Raw genomic sequence first — 17,968 nt, forward strand, 5'->3', positions numbered from 1 at the left:
TCGTCCGAACTCTTCGGTGCTACCGAACCATCTTCGGTCCGTCCGATCATGACCACGGTCAAAATTACACATTAAACCTTCTTAATCACCATTAATCCGTTAATTACCCAATTTGGAATTCGGGCTACTACATTCTCCCCCCCTTAAAAGATTTCGTCCTCGAAATCAGGCTTAGAGGATGAACAAAACGAAATAACAACATCGTTATTACATCTCAATGGTTGTTGAATACAACTGATATTTCGATTACAACTGAAAACACAAACATATACAAAGCATAACTCAAAAGAGCTCTGGATGCTCCGAACGCATACGACTCTCTAGCTCCCAAGTGGCTTCTTCAGTGCCTCTGCGCTGCCACTGAACTAAGACAAGAGGAATGATCTTATTCCGCAACACCTTGTCTTTGCGATCGAGGATCCGCACCGGTCGTTCCACGTAAGACAAATCTGAATTTAGTTGAACTTCAGAGGGATGCAAAATGTGAGACTCATCTGCTACGTATCGTCTCAACAAAGATACGTGGAACACATCATGAATACTTGATAGGTACGGCGGCAAAGCAAGTCTGTAAGCCAAATCTCCCACGCTTTCCAATATTTCAAATGGACCAATAAATCTTGGAGACAGCTTACCCTTGAGACCAAATCTCAAAATCCTGCGAAAAGGCGAAACTCGGAGAAACACTTTCTCACCTGGCTGAAAATAAAGAGGTCGCCGCTTGGTGTTCGCATAACTAGCCTGTCGATCCTGAGCGATCTTAATCCGTTTCTTGATTATTGCAATCTTATCAATAGCCTGCTGGACTAACTCCGGTCCCTCAACATGTCGTTCCCCAACTTCATCCCAAAATAATGGAGTACGACAACGTTGCCCATACAACGCCTCAAATGGTGCCATACCAATACTACGATGATAGCTGTTGTTGTACGCGAACTCAATCAAAGGCAAATGATCTTGCCAAGCGGTTCCGAAATCCATCACACAAGCTCGCATCATATCCTCAAGTGTACGGATAGTCCTCTCCGTCTGACCGTCGGTCTCTGGATGATAAGCTGTACTTAAACTTAGTGAAGTGCCCAATGCTGACTGAAAACTGCCCCAAAATCGTGAGGTAAAACGAGGATCTCTGTCACTGACAATACTAACTGGCACCCCATGCAAACGTACAATCTCTTGAATGTACAATCGAGCCATACGATCGAAAGTGAAATCACGGTTATATGGCAGAAAATGAGCAGACTTGGTGAGTCGATCCACCACTACCCAAATAGCATCACTATTCCTCGAAGACAATGGTAAGTGAGTAATGAAATCCATCGCGATATGCTCCCACTTCCATTCAGGAATAGGTAAGTTCAGCAATAATCCTCCCGGTCGACGGTGCTCTGCCTTAACCTGCTGACAAACCAGACACTTGGAAACAAACTGATAAACGCTGCGCTTCATCCCTTTCCACCAAAATCGTGTCCTCAAATCTTTATACATCTTGTTGCTTCCTGGATGGACACTCAACTTGCTTCGATGTGCCTGAGATAAGATCTCTTCCCTCAAAGTATCATCCTCTGGTACCACAACCCGATTAGACAAACACAGAAGACCATTAGACTGATAATGGAAATTGCTATCTCCACCAACCAATCGGGCTAATATCTGAGTCTTGAGATCAGACATCTGTGCATCTCGAATCCGAGCGAACAAAGCTGGCTCAGATAAAATGGTAGCAACACGAATGCTCTCCATACCTTTCCGATGTTTGAAATTAAATCCCAACGAACAACAATCCTGGATAGTACTAATCATAGCACTGATCTGACGTGCAGAGACTCTCACCTTGCGACTAAGAGCATCGGCTGTGAGATTCGCAGAACCTGGATGGTACTTGATCTCGCAGTCATAATCTTTAAGTAGATCCATCCAACGACGTTGTCTCATGTTCAACTCAGCCTGAGTGAACAGATACTTCAGACTCTTATGATCAGTAAAAATTTCAAACTTAACCCCGTACAAATAATGACGCCAGATTTTTAGCGCAAATACAATAGCAGCTAATTCTAGATCATGAATAGGATACTTTTCCTCGTGAGGTTTTAACTGCCTGGATGCGTAAGCGATCACATGATCATTCTGCGTCAACACACACCCTAAGCCTTGAAAAGAGGCATCGGTGTAAACACTGAAACCATCAGATCCTGACGGTAACGCCAAAACAGGTGCAGAAGTCAGAAGTCGACGAAGCTCTCTGAAACTATCTTCGCACTCAGATGACCACTCAAATGGAACATCCTTCCGAGTAAGTTGCGTCAATGGTCTAGCTACCTGAGAGAAATTCACGATGAAGCGACGATAATACCCTGCCAGACCTAGAAAACTACGGATCTCAGCCACCGTCGTCGGACGTGACCAATTCAGCACTGCCTCAATCTTGCTGGGATCCACAGAAATTCCTTCCTTGGAAATCACATGACCAAGAAATACTACACGATCAATCCAGAACTCGCACTTACTCAGCTTAGCATACAATTGCTTCTCGCGAAGAATCTGCAACACAATCCTCAAGTGCTGGATATGCTCTTCCACACTGTGAGAATAAATCAAGATATCGTCGATGAAAACCACAACAAACTGATCTAGAAAATCCCGAAAGACTCGATTCATCAGATCCATGAACACTGCTGGCGCATTCGTCAATCCAAATGGCATAACTAGAAACTCGTAATGCCCATATCGAGTACGAAATGCAGTCTTGGAAATATCATCATCTCTAACTCTCATCTGATGATAACCCGATCGCAAGTCAATCTTGGAGTAAACAGAGGTACCCTGAAGCTGATCGAACAAATCATCGATACGAGGTAATGGATACTTGTTTTTGATCGTCACACGATTCAGCTGGCGATAATCAATGCACAATCGCATAGATCCATCTTTCTTCTTGACAAACAAGACTGGAGCTCCCCAGGGTGAAACACTCGGGCGAATATAACCTTTATCAAGAAGATCCTGCAATTGCTGCTTCAATTCTCTCATCTCTGACGGAGCAAGACGATAGGGGGCACGAGAAATCGGTGCAGTCCCTGGCATTAACTCAATGCCAAATTCCACCTCTCTAACCGGAGGAAAACCAGGAATCTCATCTGGGAAAACATCAGGAAATTCACAAACCACTGGAATATCCTCTATACCAACACTACCTGTGGAGGAATCAATCGCATAGATGAGGTAGCCTTCCCCGCCCGCCTCTAAAGCACGACAGGCTTTCAGAGCAGATACCACTGGCATCGGAGGTCGCGCTCCCTCACCATAGAAAAACCAACTAGAGCTCTCAGTCGTACGAAACTGAACAAGCTTCTGGTAACAATCCACGGTAGCTCGGTAGGTAGTCAATAGGTCTATACCTAGAATACAATCAAAATCTTCCATCTCTAGGATCATAAGATTCGCAATCAATTCGTTACCCTCAAAATCTAAGGGACAACCCATCACTAGACGCTTCGCTAACACCGAATGACCCATCGGAGTAGAAACAGAAAGAATGACGTCTAGAGAAACATACGGTAACTTATGACGCTTAACAAATCGTGCAGAAATGAATGAATGTGATGCTCCAGTATCAATAAGAACAAAAGCAGGAATACCACATAAACGAAAAGTACCTGCTATGACTCTCTCCGTTTCATCTGCAGCCTGATCCTGGTTCAGCGCAAAAACCTGACCTTGGGCACGAGGTCGAAGATTTGAACTACCCACTGCCTGACCCTGCCTCCTCTGCTGAACAGTCGTCTGAGATCCAGAACCAGATCCTGCTCCACCTCGCAACTGAGGACAATTTTTCTTGAGATGACCCATCTCTCCGCACTGAAAACAAGCTCCCGCGGCTGATCGGCATTGCTCCGATGGATGGTTCTTCCCACAATGCACACAAGAAACCTTCTTCTTACCAAAGCGGAAAACACCGCTAGACCGTGATCCAGATCCAGAAGAAGAAGAACCTGACTTCTTGAAAGACTGAGATCGAGGGCTCAAAGTACTCGGAGGTCTAGAAGAAAGAATAGCCCTACCACGCTGGAGACTGATCTCTGCCTGGCGACACCGGTTCACTAACCCATCATACGAAGTAGGATTATCACAGACAGTGACTCGATCAAAAATCTCCTGGTTAAGACCCTGGAGGAAATGGTCATACTTGGCCTCAGAACTGCCACTGATATGAGGGGCAAAGGGTAACAACTCGAAGAACTTCTGCTGATATTCATCAACAGACATACTCCCCTGCTTAAGATTCAGGAGCTCAATCGTCTTTGCCTGGCGAAGGGCTGGAGGAAAATACAGCTGCATGAAAGCTGCACGGAAATCGGCCCAAGTCACCCTACCCTGAGACTGGACTATCGGCGCAGAAGTCGATCGCCACCACTTGCGCGCACGACCTTCGAGAAGAAAACCAAGGGTCTCCATCTGCTGCTCCTCGGAGCACTGGAATGCACGGAAACAACTCTCCATGCGCTCTAACCAATCCTCAGCATCATCGGGAGTCTCACCGCCGACTAAAGGCTTAGGCCCCATCTGAATGAAACGGTGCAAATCAAAACGCCTAGGACCATCCCGACGATGACGATGTTCACGATGACGCCTACGATCGTCCTGGTCACCCCAACGACCTACACTTCCCTGACTACTCTCATCACCAAAGTGGTCAGCCATCGCTACAAGATAGAATGGGGAAAATGGTAAAATGGTCAACGAAAATCCCAAAACAGAATCTATATCCCAAAATCGTAAGCATGCTCTGATACCATAAATGTAGTGACCCGTTCCAGAATCACCTACTAATCAAGAACTAAGCATGCGATTAACTTAATTAAAAACAATCAGAAATAAAGGCGGAAAACTGTCACTAAAAGATAGTTATACAACCCAATCGAAAATCCAGGACAACTAAACTAAAAGGAAATATACGGTACAACCATATCGAATCAAAAAGATACCGAAGAACTAAACCAACCAGCTACTCAACGTCCTCCTCCTCCTCCTCCTGAGCTGTCCAACCTGAGGCCTGCCCCGTGGGAATGGGGTGTCCAAGATAAACAAAACCGAGGACGTGAGCGATAAGAACGCCCAGTACAAAAGCATGAGTATACAAGCCTATATGAAATGCACATGCTATGATATGATACCAGGGTAGTCAAGAAACAGGAGTAACAAAGGATCTCAAAATGCTCAGTCTAGAGGCGCCAAGTGGATAGTGCCGCGCGGTACTCCTCTGGGTCACTGCATCCACTACAAGAACAGACGTGGACCTAAAATGTCCCGGATCACCGAAGCCCTCCGGACCCGTCGGCCACTGTGTACTCTCGGTGTCCATGCGTCCACAAGACAAGACAGGGCTGAGCGGCCCCACAAGATATAGCTTATCTCGAAAGAGATACAGCTCAACAGTAAAGGCTATCTCGAAGGAGATACGGCTCAACATGAAATGCGACATGCATCATAAAACGTGACATAATAACATGCATCATATGACATATATCAATGCATCACATAATCATGCAACACATATAAGGATGTATACTCGACCAGGATATCTCGGATAGTACTTTCGTACCTCTATCACAGCAAGCCTAGCCTTACGCAACACCGCTAATCAGGTCTAGAACAAGCCTACGCATCAAAAGCATACCCAATGAACAATACTACCATGCTCGACTAGCAAAACCAGTACTACCAAAGGTTTAGGGTTTACCTTCGTCCGTCGACAGCCCTTTGATGTCGATTGCCTCGTAACTCAGGCGTCGCTACGCTACCAATCCTGGCAGCTCTTGGCTATCGCTCGACCGACAACTAACCCTAGAAACCTTCCAAACTTCTCAAATATGAGACACAACTCAAGAATTTGCAATGCCAAATGAGGAAATCCGAGCACTATTTATAGGCTATGTTCGGATCCACCGGACCCACTTCGGAACGTCCGAACTCCTACGTGTCTATCGGCTCTTGACACCTCATGATCGGATCCACCGAACCTACACTTCGGATCATCCGAACTTGCATGCAAACTGACGTGTCGATCAACTCTTGACACCTCATGATCGGATCCACCGAACCCACTTCGGATCGTCCGAACTCTTCGGTGCTACCGAACCATCTTCGGTCCGTCCGATCATGACCACGGTCAAAATTACACATTAAACCTTCTTAATCACCATTAATCCGTTAATTACCCAATTTGGAATTCGGGCTACTACACGCCCTCTCAAGCTATGCCAAACTAATTCAACTCAGTGAAGTAATTAAATCTCTTTAATTATTTATCAAGGGTGAATTGCATGTCGTTTTATTAAATCCACTAGCTTTCGACCTACTGAACTATGACTATCGACGTATATCCGACTTCATATTTATCTGTAAATTTTAAATACACGGATTAAGTTACTTGTTCCTATCACGGGATATTCTCTTAAAGAACATTGTCCGGAAATCTTCAAATCTTCGCTCTAAGCCTTTTTTCTTTTTCAAAGCTTTGTGGCTGCTGAAAAGTCCTTGAACATGTCATCCAAATGCATCTTGGATGGAAACGTGAGCACTTGGTGAATTTACGCTACATATTCGAATATCCAGTATTTTAATAATCATTATGAGTATCTCATCTACCAAATCAAGTATTTTAAAACTGAAATTAATTATTTCGCAGATAAAACTAAGTACTTGAAAAAGTTCAATACTTAGTTGCGAATTTTTTTTTTAAAAAAATAAAGAAAATATATAAATAAAATGAACATGTCATCCAAATGCATATTGGATAGAATGCGAGCATTTGGTGAACTTACGTTGCATATTCGAATTTCCAGTATTTTAATACTCATTCTGAGTATCTCATTTACCAAATCAAGTATTTTAAAATTGAAATTAAGTATTTCGCAAGTAAAACTAGGTACTTGAAAAAGTTCAATGCTTAGTTGCGAATTTGATTTTTAACAAAAAAAAATAATTAAATGAAATAAACATTTCATCCAAATGAATCTTGGATGGAAATGCGAGCATTTGGTGAACTTGCGTTGTATATTCGAATATCCAGTTTTTTAATACACATTCTGAGTATTTCATTTACAAAATCAAGTATTTTAAAATTGAAATTAATTATTTCACAAGTAAAACTAAGTATTTCAAAAAATTCAATTAGTTGCGAATTTGTTTTTTTTTTTTTAAATGCATATTCGAATATCTAGCTTTTTAATACACATTCTGAGTATTTCATTTACTAAATCAAGTATTTTAAAATTAAAATTAAGTATTTCACAAGTAAAACTAAGTATTTCAAAAAATTCAATTAGTTGCGATTTTTTTTTAAAATGTTTATTCGAATATCCAGTTTTTTAATACACATTCTGAGTATTTCATTTACTAAATCAAGTATTTTAAAATTACAATTAAGTATTTCACAAATAAAACTAAGTATTTCAAAAAATTCAATTAGTTACGAATTTATTTTTGTTTTTTAAATGCATATTCGAATATCCAGCTTTTTAATACACATTCTGAGTATTTCATTTAATAAATCAAATATTTTAAAATTAAAATTAAGTATTTCATAAGTAAAACTAAGTATTTCAAAAATTCAATTATTTGCGAATTTGTTTTTTTTTAAATGCATATTTGAATATCCAGTTTTTAATACACATTCTGAGTATTTCATTTTCTAAATCAAGTAGTTTTAAAATTAAAAGTAAGTATTTCACAAGTAAAACTAAGTATTTCAAAAAATTCAGTTAGTTACGATTTTTTTTTAAAATGCATATTCGAATATCCAGCTTTTTAATACACATTCTGAGTATTTCATTTACTAAATCAAGTATTTTAAAATTTAAATTAAGTATTTCACAAATAAAACTAAGTATTTCAAAAAATTCAATTAGTTGCGAATTTGTTTTTGTTTTTTAAATGCATATTCGAATATCCAGCTTTTTAATACACATTCTGAGTATTTCATTTAATAAATCAAGTATTTTAAAATTAAAATTAAGTATTTCATAAGTAAAACTAAGTATTTCAAAAATTCAATTAGTTGCGAATTTGTTTTTTTTTTTAAAATGCATATTCGAATATCCAGTTTTTAATACACATTCTGAGTATTTCATTTTCTAAATCAAGTAGTTTTAAAATTAAAAGTAAGTATTTCCCAAGTAAAACTAAGTATTTCAAAAAATTCAGTTTGTTACGATTTTTTTTTTAAATGCATATTCGAATATCCAGCTTTTTAATACACATTCTGAGTATTTCATTTATTAAATCAAGTATTTTAAAATTTAAATTAAGTATTTCATAAGTAAAACTAAGTATTTCAAAAAATTCAATTAGTTGCGTAAAGTTTTTTTTTTTAAATGCATACTCGAATATCCAGGTTTTTAATACACATTCTGAGTATTTCATTTACTAAATCAAGTATTTTAAAATTGAAATTAAGTATTTTACAAGTAAAACTAAGTATTTCAAAAAATTCAATTAGTTGCGGTTTTTATTTAAATGCATATTCGAATATCCAGTTTTTAATAAACATTCTGAGTATTTCATTTACTAAATCAAGTATTTTAAAATTGAAATTAAGTATTTCATAAGTAAAACTAAGTATTTCAAAAAATTCAATTAGTTGTAAATTTGTTTTTTTTTAATAAAAATATTTAAATTAAATATACAAGTCATCCAAATGAATCGGGATTGATGAGTGGAAAGAGAAGATGTGCAACCAAAATAAGTATTTATATACTTTTTTTTATTAATTGAAAGGGTAAAAATGTAAAAAAGCATGAAATATGTAGTAAAAGCTAAGTTGGTGTTTTGTCAGGTACTAAATTTAAAAAAAAAACTGTTGGGTACTGAATCTTAAATTAATCTTGCACAGATGTATTTTTCTACAAATTACCCAAAAATTAATACCCCGACAAAAAAAATCCAGAATCATTCTTACAAAAGTAATAATGCTTATCAGCCAAAAGAAATAAAAAACAAACAAAAGGACAGTGGTTTGTACAACAGAGGTCAACGGATTCGTGGCAGAAAGTGAGAGCTGGTCCCCTAAATATTTACCGACTTTTACGCCTCTCTGTTTATATGTTAATAAAAACTTATTTTAGTAAATATATATTAACAAAAATTCGTGTGAGACGGTCTCACAGCTCGTATTTCGTGAGATGAATATCTTATTTAGTCATCAATGAAAAATATTACTTTTTATTGTTAGTATCGGTATGGTTGACATATCTCACAGATAAAGATTCGTGAGACCGTCTCACAAGAGATCATCTCACAAGAGACCTACTCTATAAAATTAGTATTCTAAATTAATTAATAAATTTAAAAATCATAATATTTTAAAATAATTAATGTCATTGATGCATTGTACATCTCAACTATGTATTTGTCTGGGTAGAGTCTGAGTGAAAGTAAAGAAATCTGCAACCAATGTTCGTGTTTGGTTTTTAATTGTGAGGCAATTTCTGAGTTAATTTATGTTCTCTGTTCCTTTTGAACAGGGGCGGATTTAGTGTAGGGCGAACGGGGGCCACGGCCCTCCCAAAAAATTTTAAAAAAAATTTTAGTGTATATTAATTTTTTTTAAACTAAATATATAAACAGATATATATACATATGGCCCCCCAAAATGAATGATACGTCCATGTATCTCAGTGGCTAAAGCCAATAACAATGTTTGATCCGCCCGATTTCGAATCTTGGTTCACAAAAACCGTCGCAAATTCTGCGACGGTTTATTAAAACCGTCGCAAAAACCGCGACAGTTTCTTATAACCGTCGCTATATGGCGACGGTTTTCTCAAAAACCGTCGCAAAATAAACTAAGTGTCCCCCCAATAAGAAAGATCCGCCCCTGCTTTTGAATAATAATGAATCTGTAAGAGCATGTTTTGATAGTTACTATGTTTTTTTTATTTTTTTGAAAAATCAGTGTGGATTTTTTGCAAATTGGATTGTAGGATATGGTTCGTGTTAATGATTTGACACAAATCTACCTCTTTTTTTTTTTTTATGAAGTGGAAACCGATCGAGAAAGTCCGGAGTTATCGAGTAAAATAAAAAAATGGTGAATACATAAAGAACTATGAGATGATCAAGTCTAGCAAGAGCATAAATATGTTTGTCTATTGACACGAACGGAGAGTTCCCCCCCCTCCCCACTTTTTTCCACCCGACTCTTTGATCTTAAGAATTAAGACCGTTGATTTTAAGAATGAGTGATTGTCCTTCTCCGACCTTTACTGTTCAACGTGGGAACCGACAGCTAATACGTTCCACTTATTGAACATGATTCTATGGTTGGTCTGTGACCCTTGGATGCCGAAGACCCCTTTGGGATGATCTCATAGTTCCTACAGGGTGGAGATGATAGGGTAGGGATTGAAAGATTTGAATTTTTAAAAAGTACTTGAAAGAATGATTTCATATTGAAATGAATATGAAATCTACTATAATCCAAATAATAATTTACAAAATCAAACCAATGTTTTCATAATTATAGATTTAAATTTCAAATCCTTAACTTCAAATCCAACTATTCAATGCAATCTAAAAATCGGGAGATCCTATGGAATACATATTGAATAAAGAATAATTTTAAGTCCAGCCGAGTCCAACCCTATAAAAGTTTTATAATAATACCTTCTACATTCACATAACTAGGACCCGAAGTGTAACTTCAGAAAACACAATAATTATAATACATAATTATTTGTGTAAGTCTCACCGAATCGTATTTGAAAATTGGGTCGTTCCAATTCATATATAAAATAAAAAATACTTTAAAGATTAAAAATAATATTTGTTCATAATCGAATCGGATAAAAAATATGCTTCAGAAAATTGATAGACCACTCCATATTAATTTTGTTATAATTATACTGTCAAAAAAATTGTTATAATTAATTTACCTGTGTCGAACCACTGTCCACCAATAGTGATATGTGGAATTCTCTTTAATCCAGCGGGACTGCACAATGCACTGCAGTTAGATGAGTCAAAGATTCCGATTGTTTGCTTCAACTATTATTATAAAACAAAATACAAAGAATGGAGCCGCTGGGTTTTACAGAGAAAGCAACATTAGTTTATATATTATAAATAAATAAATAAACATTTTCTGTTCCAATTTTATCCGAAATCTCTGAAAAGAAGCTTTCGAAAAGAAGGTTTTCTATATATTATTTGTATCTTTAAAATTTTACCTGTCACAACTAACACATTAACGTGAAAATACCACCCATCTCTATTAGGATCGATAAATGTAATGCAAGAATAATTTACTGAAGTTATCCATTATCACAAGACATTAATGTTGAATATAGCGGTGTTTGCGAACATGTCACTTGTAAACACATCAAAATTTTGACAAAAACTTGTGTGAGACTGTCTCACGGGTCGTATTTTGTGAGATATATATCTTATTTGGGTCATCCATGAAAAAAAATTATTTTTTATGCTAAGAGTATTACTTTTATTGTGAATATCGGTAGTATTGACCCGTCTCACATATAAAGATTCGTGAGACCGTCACACAAGCGACCTCCTCCAAAATTTTTACATGCATTTATTTTTGTGACAACAGAATTCGAAAATCAGGGACATGAAACAGTACAACTTAGGAGATGATAACATGCTCTAATACAAGTTCGTACTACGGTCGGAAACACTTTAAATGGTGTTTCAAGACATTTGTTGGGACGAGGTAAAATATGGTTCGGTCGACCTAGTGCCCGCAGAGGTCGATCCAACGGCTCGAATTTTTCCGAGTCAATTTTTTTTTTTTTTACATGGAGGTGGGTCCGGATCACTCATGTGGAGTAATCCGAGCCGTGCATTGCCCGTGCAGGCAGTGCATGCACGGGTAGGGTGAAACAAATAGGTAAAATATACATTTATGACATCTAATGAAGGATACAATATTCATTATGCATCCTTTCATTGGGGATAGTGTGAGATGAATATTAATGAACAATTAATAGTATTTTGAAGCCACTGTTACTCAAACTAAGTATTTATTTTATGATAAGTTATGTTCAAAGTTTAGTTCGATTTATTTTATATAAATTACACTATACATGTATTGATGTATAAACTTCCTTTTCTAACTATTTGATGTATAGAATGAGAGCGTGGTTGATTGTAGTTTCATCTAGCGACTGACAATTATGTTATCTGTTATATATTGATTTATAATTCATATCTTAATTAGTTAAGATTTTTAATTGTGTAGTTTTAAGACAATTTTAGCATGTTATTTTCTTCGAGTTGTAATGTGTTGCGAGTTCTAAGTTTAAAGAAATAAAACCTTGTTGAGACATAAGTGCTGCTTATGCTGATTTTAGAGGAAGGAGACACAACAACAATTGGTTAAATTAAGCAGGAGCCATCAAGTTCTAATACTATAACTGATCAAAGAAAAAATTCAAGCTTTTCATTTGATATCAGTCCATTGCTTGAGGGCAGGAGTAGTCCATTTCGGGCACTTTGGACTGAAGTAAGTCGACACGACCCGCGAGTTCAAGAGCTCGACGATGGGAGCGAATTTCACACATCGGGGCGTTTTGTACTGATTAATCGAAGCACCTAGGCTAATGGCATAGTCCATGAGCTTATCAAAGGTCCCAACTTCCACCACTTTGATCTCGAGAGGACCTATAGCCTCGAAAACTCGGTTCTGGCGGTAAACAGAGTTGAGTGACTCTTCGATGGTCAGGCAACAGTCTTTGAATATTGATGCAGGGATTTGCGGGGAGCCTTTGTGGCTGAGCTCCCAACATAGGACATAGTGGCCTGGGATTGTGGTGGTATCGGCGTAGCTCGTGTACTCGGTGAGACATGCATCGAATGGCATCAGATGGCTGACCGCATTCTTGACAGCATTTTGCAGCTCAACTTCATTAGTTTTATCGGTATCGATGCTTAAGACTACATTTTTTCTGCAAATGAAGTTGAATTCAGGTGCATTGTTCTTGAAACCTGCCACCCGAAGCACATCACCAACTCTATACCTATACAGCCCTGCAATAAGATAGAAATATAGTTAAAGAAAACATCGTGAGAATCTTTATTCAACAAAACCATTCAAGAATATACTACTAATTCTTTTGAATTTTACCAGCATAAGTGGTGACGACAAGCTCATATTCCTGTCCAATCTTGACATCAACCAAGTCAACCAAATCTTGTTGTTCCTTCTGATCATTATGGGGCTTAAGCATGCCGCCATTGTTACGTTCCACCGGCAAGAATTCGAAATAGGCCACGGTTGGGATAAGAGTGTAAGCCACATCACTAGGCTTGCAAAGGGGGTTGAGATTCACACCGAAATAACACTCGGAAGAGGCATACATTGTGCACACAAGAGGCAATCCATTGCTATAAAACTCGAGAGTCGGTATGTACTGTGACATTGTCCCCGTCACAATAACATCAATGTATTTCGTATTAGGCCACAACCTGGTGATGATCCCCTGCCAGCTATCCTTCCTGCATTCGGCCTCGATGAAATCAGCAAGATTCAGGTCGGGTTTGTTGATCCGCATCACCGCCTCCCTCGCCGATTGATCAGTGATCATGGAGTTGAGGGTTCCAGTTCTGATGTCATGACAAAGAAGGGTCCAGTGCTTCTCCAGGAACCGGATAGCCCGGATGAACCCGGAGGCGAAGACCGCCCCAACTCGGAGGACTTGTTTGTTCTGACAAAGGCCACAAAGCATCTGACAATACATGCTTTGGTAAGAATCAGGGCAAAGAATGGTTTCATTCGGGCTAGTGTATTTTGTGTAGGGGTCGTAAGGCCTGTCCTTGAAATGAGAGCTTTTGTAATAGCTGGTTAAAACAGGGCGAGCTGGTAGCCCACCTGGTGTCTTGGTCTCACATTTTATGAACAAGAAATACATTCCTTTTCCCTCCTCTAAGCCAGGCACAAATTGGCTCATCACAGGCATTAAAAGACTGTAAATCAATGATCTTCTCCCCATCTCCTCTTCAATGGTGGGCATCACCTTTCTCTCCCCACCTGACGTCCCAGAACTGCACAAAGAACAACCTAAAATAAATATTCAAACTTGTTTAAAACTCAAGTTTCATATCAAATACACACACCTCGTCAAGAATTCGGAGATGGGCTCGGAACAGATAATGGGAGAGGTATCCCCATTGGCTATGCGGTTGATATCAGGCAAAATGTCCTCATAAGTGATGACAGGCATGATTCTCTTGAAAGTTTCCCTGTCAATCCGCCCATTAAGGCCATGCCTTTTCATGTACTCAACATTGGCATTCCTGGACAGGATTTCAGCGAGAACTTTCCTTTGAATCTCATCCGCATTCTTGGTGGCTTCCTCGATGAACTCTAGCTTATTCTTATTGTTTTCAGCCACACTATATTCAGTGTGATTCGAAACTTCCATTGGCGCCTCAGGCATGGTTTTCAGCACAGAAAATGGAAGCTCTTGGTGAACTCGTTGTGTATGTATAGATGTATATATACATATATGCTTATAGAGGGAGCTTGAGAGGCTGAGCTGTAGAAGCGATGGAAGCTTTGAGGGCTTATATAGAAGAAGAGGGGAGGAATATGGTCACCATTGTCTGTTTAAACCGAGTAACGAGCGTATGATGGATAGAGACAATCCTTTTTCTCTATTTTTTATATTTAAATATCTTACATATAACTTATAAGCACCGAAAGTCTAAGTTTGGGACAAAATCTCGAATTCTCAATTGTGATGATATAACTTCGGCTTTAGAAGGAAAAATAGCAATATTTGTGAAGAATTTCCTTCTAATCCCGAAGTTATATTATTATAATTGAGAATTCGAGATTTTGTCTCAAACTTAGACTTTTGGTACTATATATTATAAATAAGATATCGCTATTTAAAAGGTTGTAATTCTTGAATATAGTAAAAGGTTTTATTGTGAATAAGGATGCATGTTTCATTTGTTTCCTTATTATTCTCTTAGAGATTCAACTTTTAAGCTTCACATTATTTGTCTTTCCCAATTCGTAGCCTTGTACTAAGTACATCTTGTTTGTTATTAGCATTATTCAATTGAGTGGTAAAGATTTAAAATTTTCAATAAATCATGCATGCTAAATATGGATGTCCATTGTCCCCACAAGAGATGAGTTCTCTTTGGGGGTGGTGAAGGTAAAGATTTCAAGAAAATTAGAGATCTTGTGTGTACTCCTAGAAATACAAAGATTTTCTTGCATTAATTTATAAAATTAATTTTAAATAACTAATTTGAGATTGGACAAAAGAATTTAGGCAAAAACTTGTGTGAGACGGTCTCACGGATCATATTTGTGAGACGGATCTCTTATTTGGGTCATCCGTGAATAAAGTATAACTTTTTATACAAAGAATATTACTTTTTATTGTGGATATCAATAGGATTGACCCGTCTCACATATTAAGATCCGTGAGACGGTCGCACATGAAACTCATTCAAGAATGGCAAAAACTTGTATGAGACGGTCTCACGGGTCGTATTTTGTGAGACGGATCTTTATTTGGGTCACCCATGAAAATATATTACTTTTTATGCTAAAAGTATTACTTTTTATTGTGAATATGGGTAGAGTTGACCCGTCTCACAGATTATGATCTGTGAGAAGGTCTCACATGAGACCCACTCTTCAAGAATTTAAGGTGGGGGTAATAAAACGTGAAAGCTTTGGTAATCGTATGTCTTATAGAAGTGATTGTAGTGTTATGTGGACATGGACCAAAGGTAGCATCCAGTGTTTTTATAACCGGACCGTTAATCAATCCGGTCAAGCCTTAAAAAATGGTTCAACCGGCTCAACCGGTTCCACCGGACGGTCGAACCGGATCAATAAAATTAATATTTTATTTATTTTATATAATAAATAAAATAGTAAAATATTGATTATTTATGTTTTTATAGTTTTTATTTAATTTTTAAGATGAAAATTACAACAAATATCAAAATAAACATCACTTTTCAAATTCAAAAATCCAAATTACACCTAACATGTAACCAAATAGTGATGACCAAGTTTAAGTGCCCAAGTAAACATCAAGATTAATTATAAAAAAAGTAGCAAACATCAAGTTTCTTATAAAAAAAAGTTTCTAGTTGCAAAAACCGTCGCTATTTAGCGACGGTTTGAATATAACCGTCGCTAAATAGCGACGGTTATTCCTTAACCGTCGCTATCTCTGGGCAATTTTTTTTATAATTTCACAAACCCGGCCGGTTCCTGAAGACCGGCCGGTTTCCGGTTTTTCCGGTTGAACCGGGTTTTAACCAGTTTTTTCCGGTTAAACCTGTTTTCCGGGTTTTTATTTATGTCCGGACCGGTCTGGAGGCCGGTTCGCGGTTGAACCGGTCCAACCGGCCGGTCCGGTCCGGTTTTGAAAACATTGGTAGCATCACTAAATCAAATGTGGATACGTGGTCAATGGGATTGTGTGGGTAATGAATCAGTCCGGAATAAATATATAGGGCCATAATTTAAAAATATTTATTAGGAAAGATATTTTGTTCATTTTTATTATTATTATTTTTTAAAAAAAGAAGATTGAAATTAAAGTTTGAGTTGAAAACGTGACAATTATATGTATATTTATGGGTTTTGGCTTCTCTAAAACACTTTTTACAATAAGAGGCTCACAAAACACCATTATTTTTAATAAAAGCATATAACCTAAAATTATTGGAAAAAATAAAAATAAACATATTTTTTCTAGGAGTTGGTCTTTTGTGAGACGGTCTCATGAATCTTTATCTGTGAGACGAGTCAATCCTACCAATATTCACAATAAAAAGTAATACTCTTAACATAAAAAGTAATACTTTTTCATGGATGACCCAAATAAGAGATCTGTCTCACAAAATACGACACGTGAGACCGTCTCACACAAATTTTTGCTCTTTTTTTTCTAGCTGGTGAACGATTTGTTACAATTGAGTTTCAACTCGCAACTTAGTCGAAAATTTCAAATCTTGATATCAGACGAAACTAGTTGTTCAAAAATCAAATGACTTTGAAAAGATGTGTATATATAGTCATGAAAATACGTAATTGTACTCAAACAATCGGTCACAAACCCACTGTGTTGTGGGCCAATCGTATAGGTTTTCTGAAATCTTTTTCCAATAGATCAAAATGCATGTGACGAAATAATATTCATATAATATGGAGCACACTGTTACGGCCTGCCTTTTAGGACTGTGCGCTCGTTGGATCCAATAGTTAATAAATATTACCTATATTTTATGTGTGAAAAAATATTTGTATATATATATTATAAATTTTCATAATTTAATATTTATTTTGAACATTTTTTTATTTTTTAAACAATTTTTTATTTGAATTATTAAATATATTTTATTTTTCTACAATTAGACTTTCGAATTTAAATCATATATACGAGGAAGATTTTATTTTATGTGTTTAAATTAAAATATTATTTTTTTGAATTTTCTTTAAAAAATTTCAAAATCGGGTTGATTGGATTGATTCGGGTTTGGGTTCAAGTTGAGAGTTTTCGAGTTGAGCAATTTTTGAATATTACTATTGTTCAACCCGATCCATTGACACCTTTACCTTATCGGCTAAAACTATAAGCTATTTCATACACTTTAGTTACGGAAAAATTGTTTATTTGGTATTTAACAAAAGCATTATAATAACAAAATAATCAATTTAATAATTTATTCTTTTTTTGTACTCTAACTCGTCGAAATTAAGTTTTAATCATATAACTTTATTTTCGTTAGTTTTTAGTTCAATTTTTCTAAAAAAACTGAACACATAAATTATTTTCCAACGTCATAATAAATCTCAAACAAAATAAGAATAAAATCCAATACAAAGCAAAGATGGGTTGAGATTTAATATATAGTAAAACTATGCCAATTTTTTTTATTAATATAAAATAATAAACCGAAGATGCATGTTTGT

General features: G+C 36.9%; 1 protein-coding gene across 1 annotated transcript; it reads right to left on the minus strand.

Moving 5' to 3' along the window:
- Positions 1-12,301: 12,301 nt before the first annotated feature.
- Positions 12,302-14,547, minus strand: LOC140830822 (indole-3-acetic acid-amido synthetase GH3.6-like). The gene is made up of 3 exons (XM_073194319.1): positions 14,131-14,547; positions 13,142-14,058; positions 12,302-13,044 (listed from the first exon to the last, which is right to left on the minus strand). Exons 1-3 carry the CDS (start codon positions 14,451-14,453, stop codon positions 12,458-12,460), a joined length of 1,827 nt encoding a protein of 608 aa, XP_073050420.1. The 5' UTR covers positions 14,454-14,547; the 3' UTR covers positions 12,302-12,457.
- Between the last annotated feature and the right edge of the window lie 3,421 nt (positions 14,548-17,968).

The sequence above is a fragment of the Primulina eburnea genome, chromosome 4 (assembly GCF_022965805.1).
Source record: "Primulina eburnea isolate SZY01 chromosome 4, ASM2296580v1, whole genome shotgun sequence".
NCBI classification, from domain to species: domain Eukaryota; kingdom Viridiplantae; phylum Streptophyta; class Magnoliopsida; order Lamiales; family Gesneriaceae; genus Primulina; species Primulina eburnea.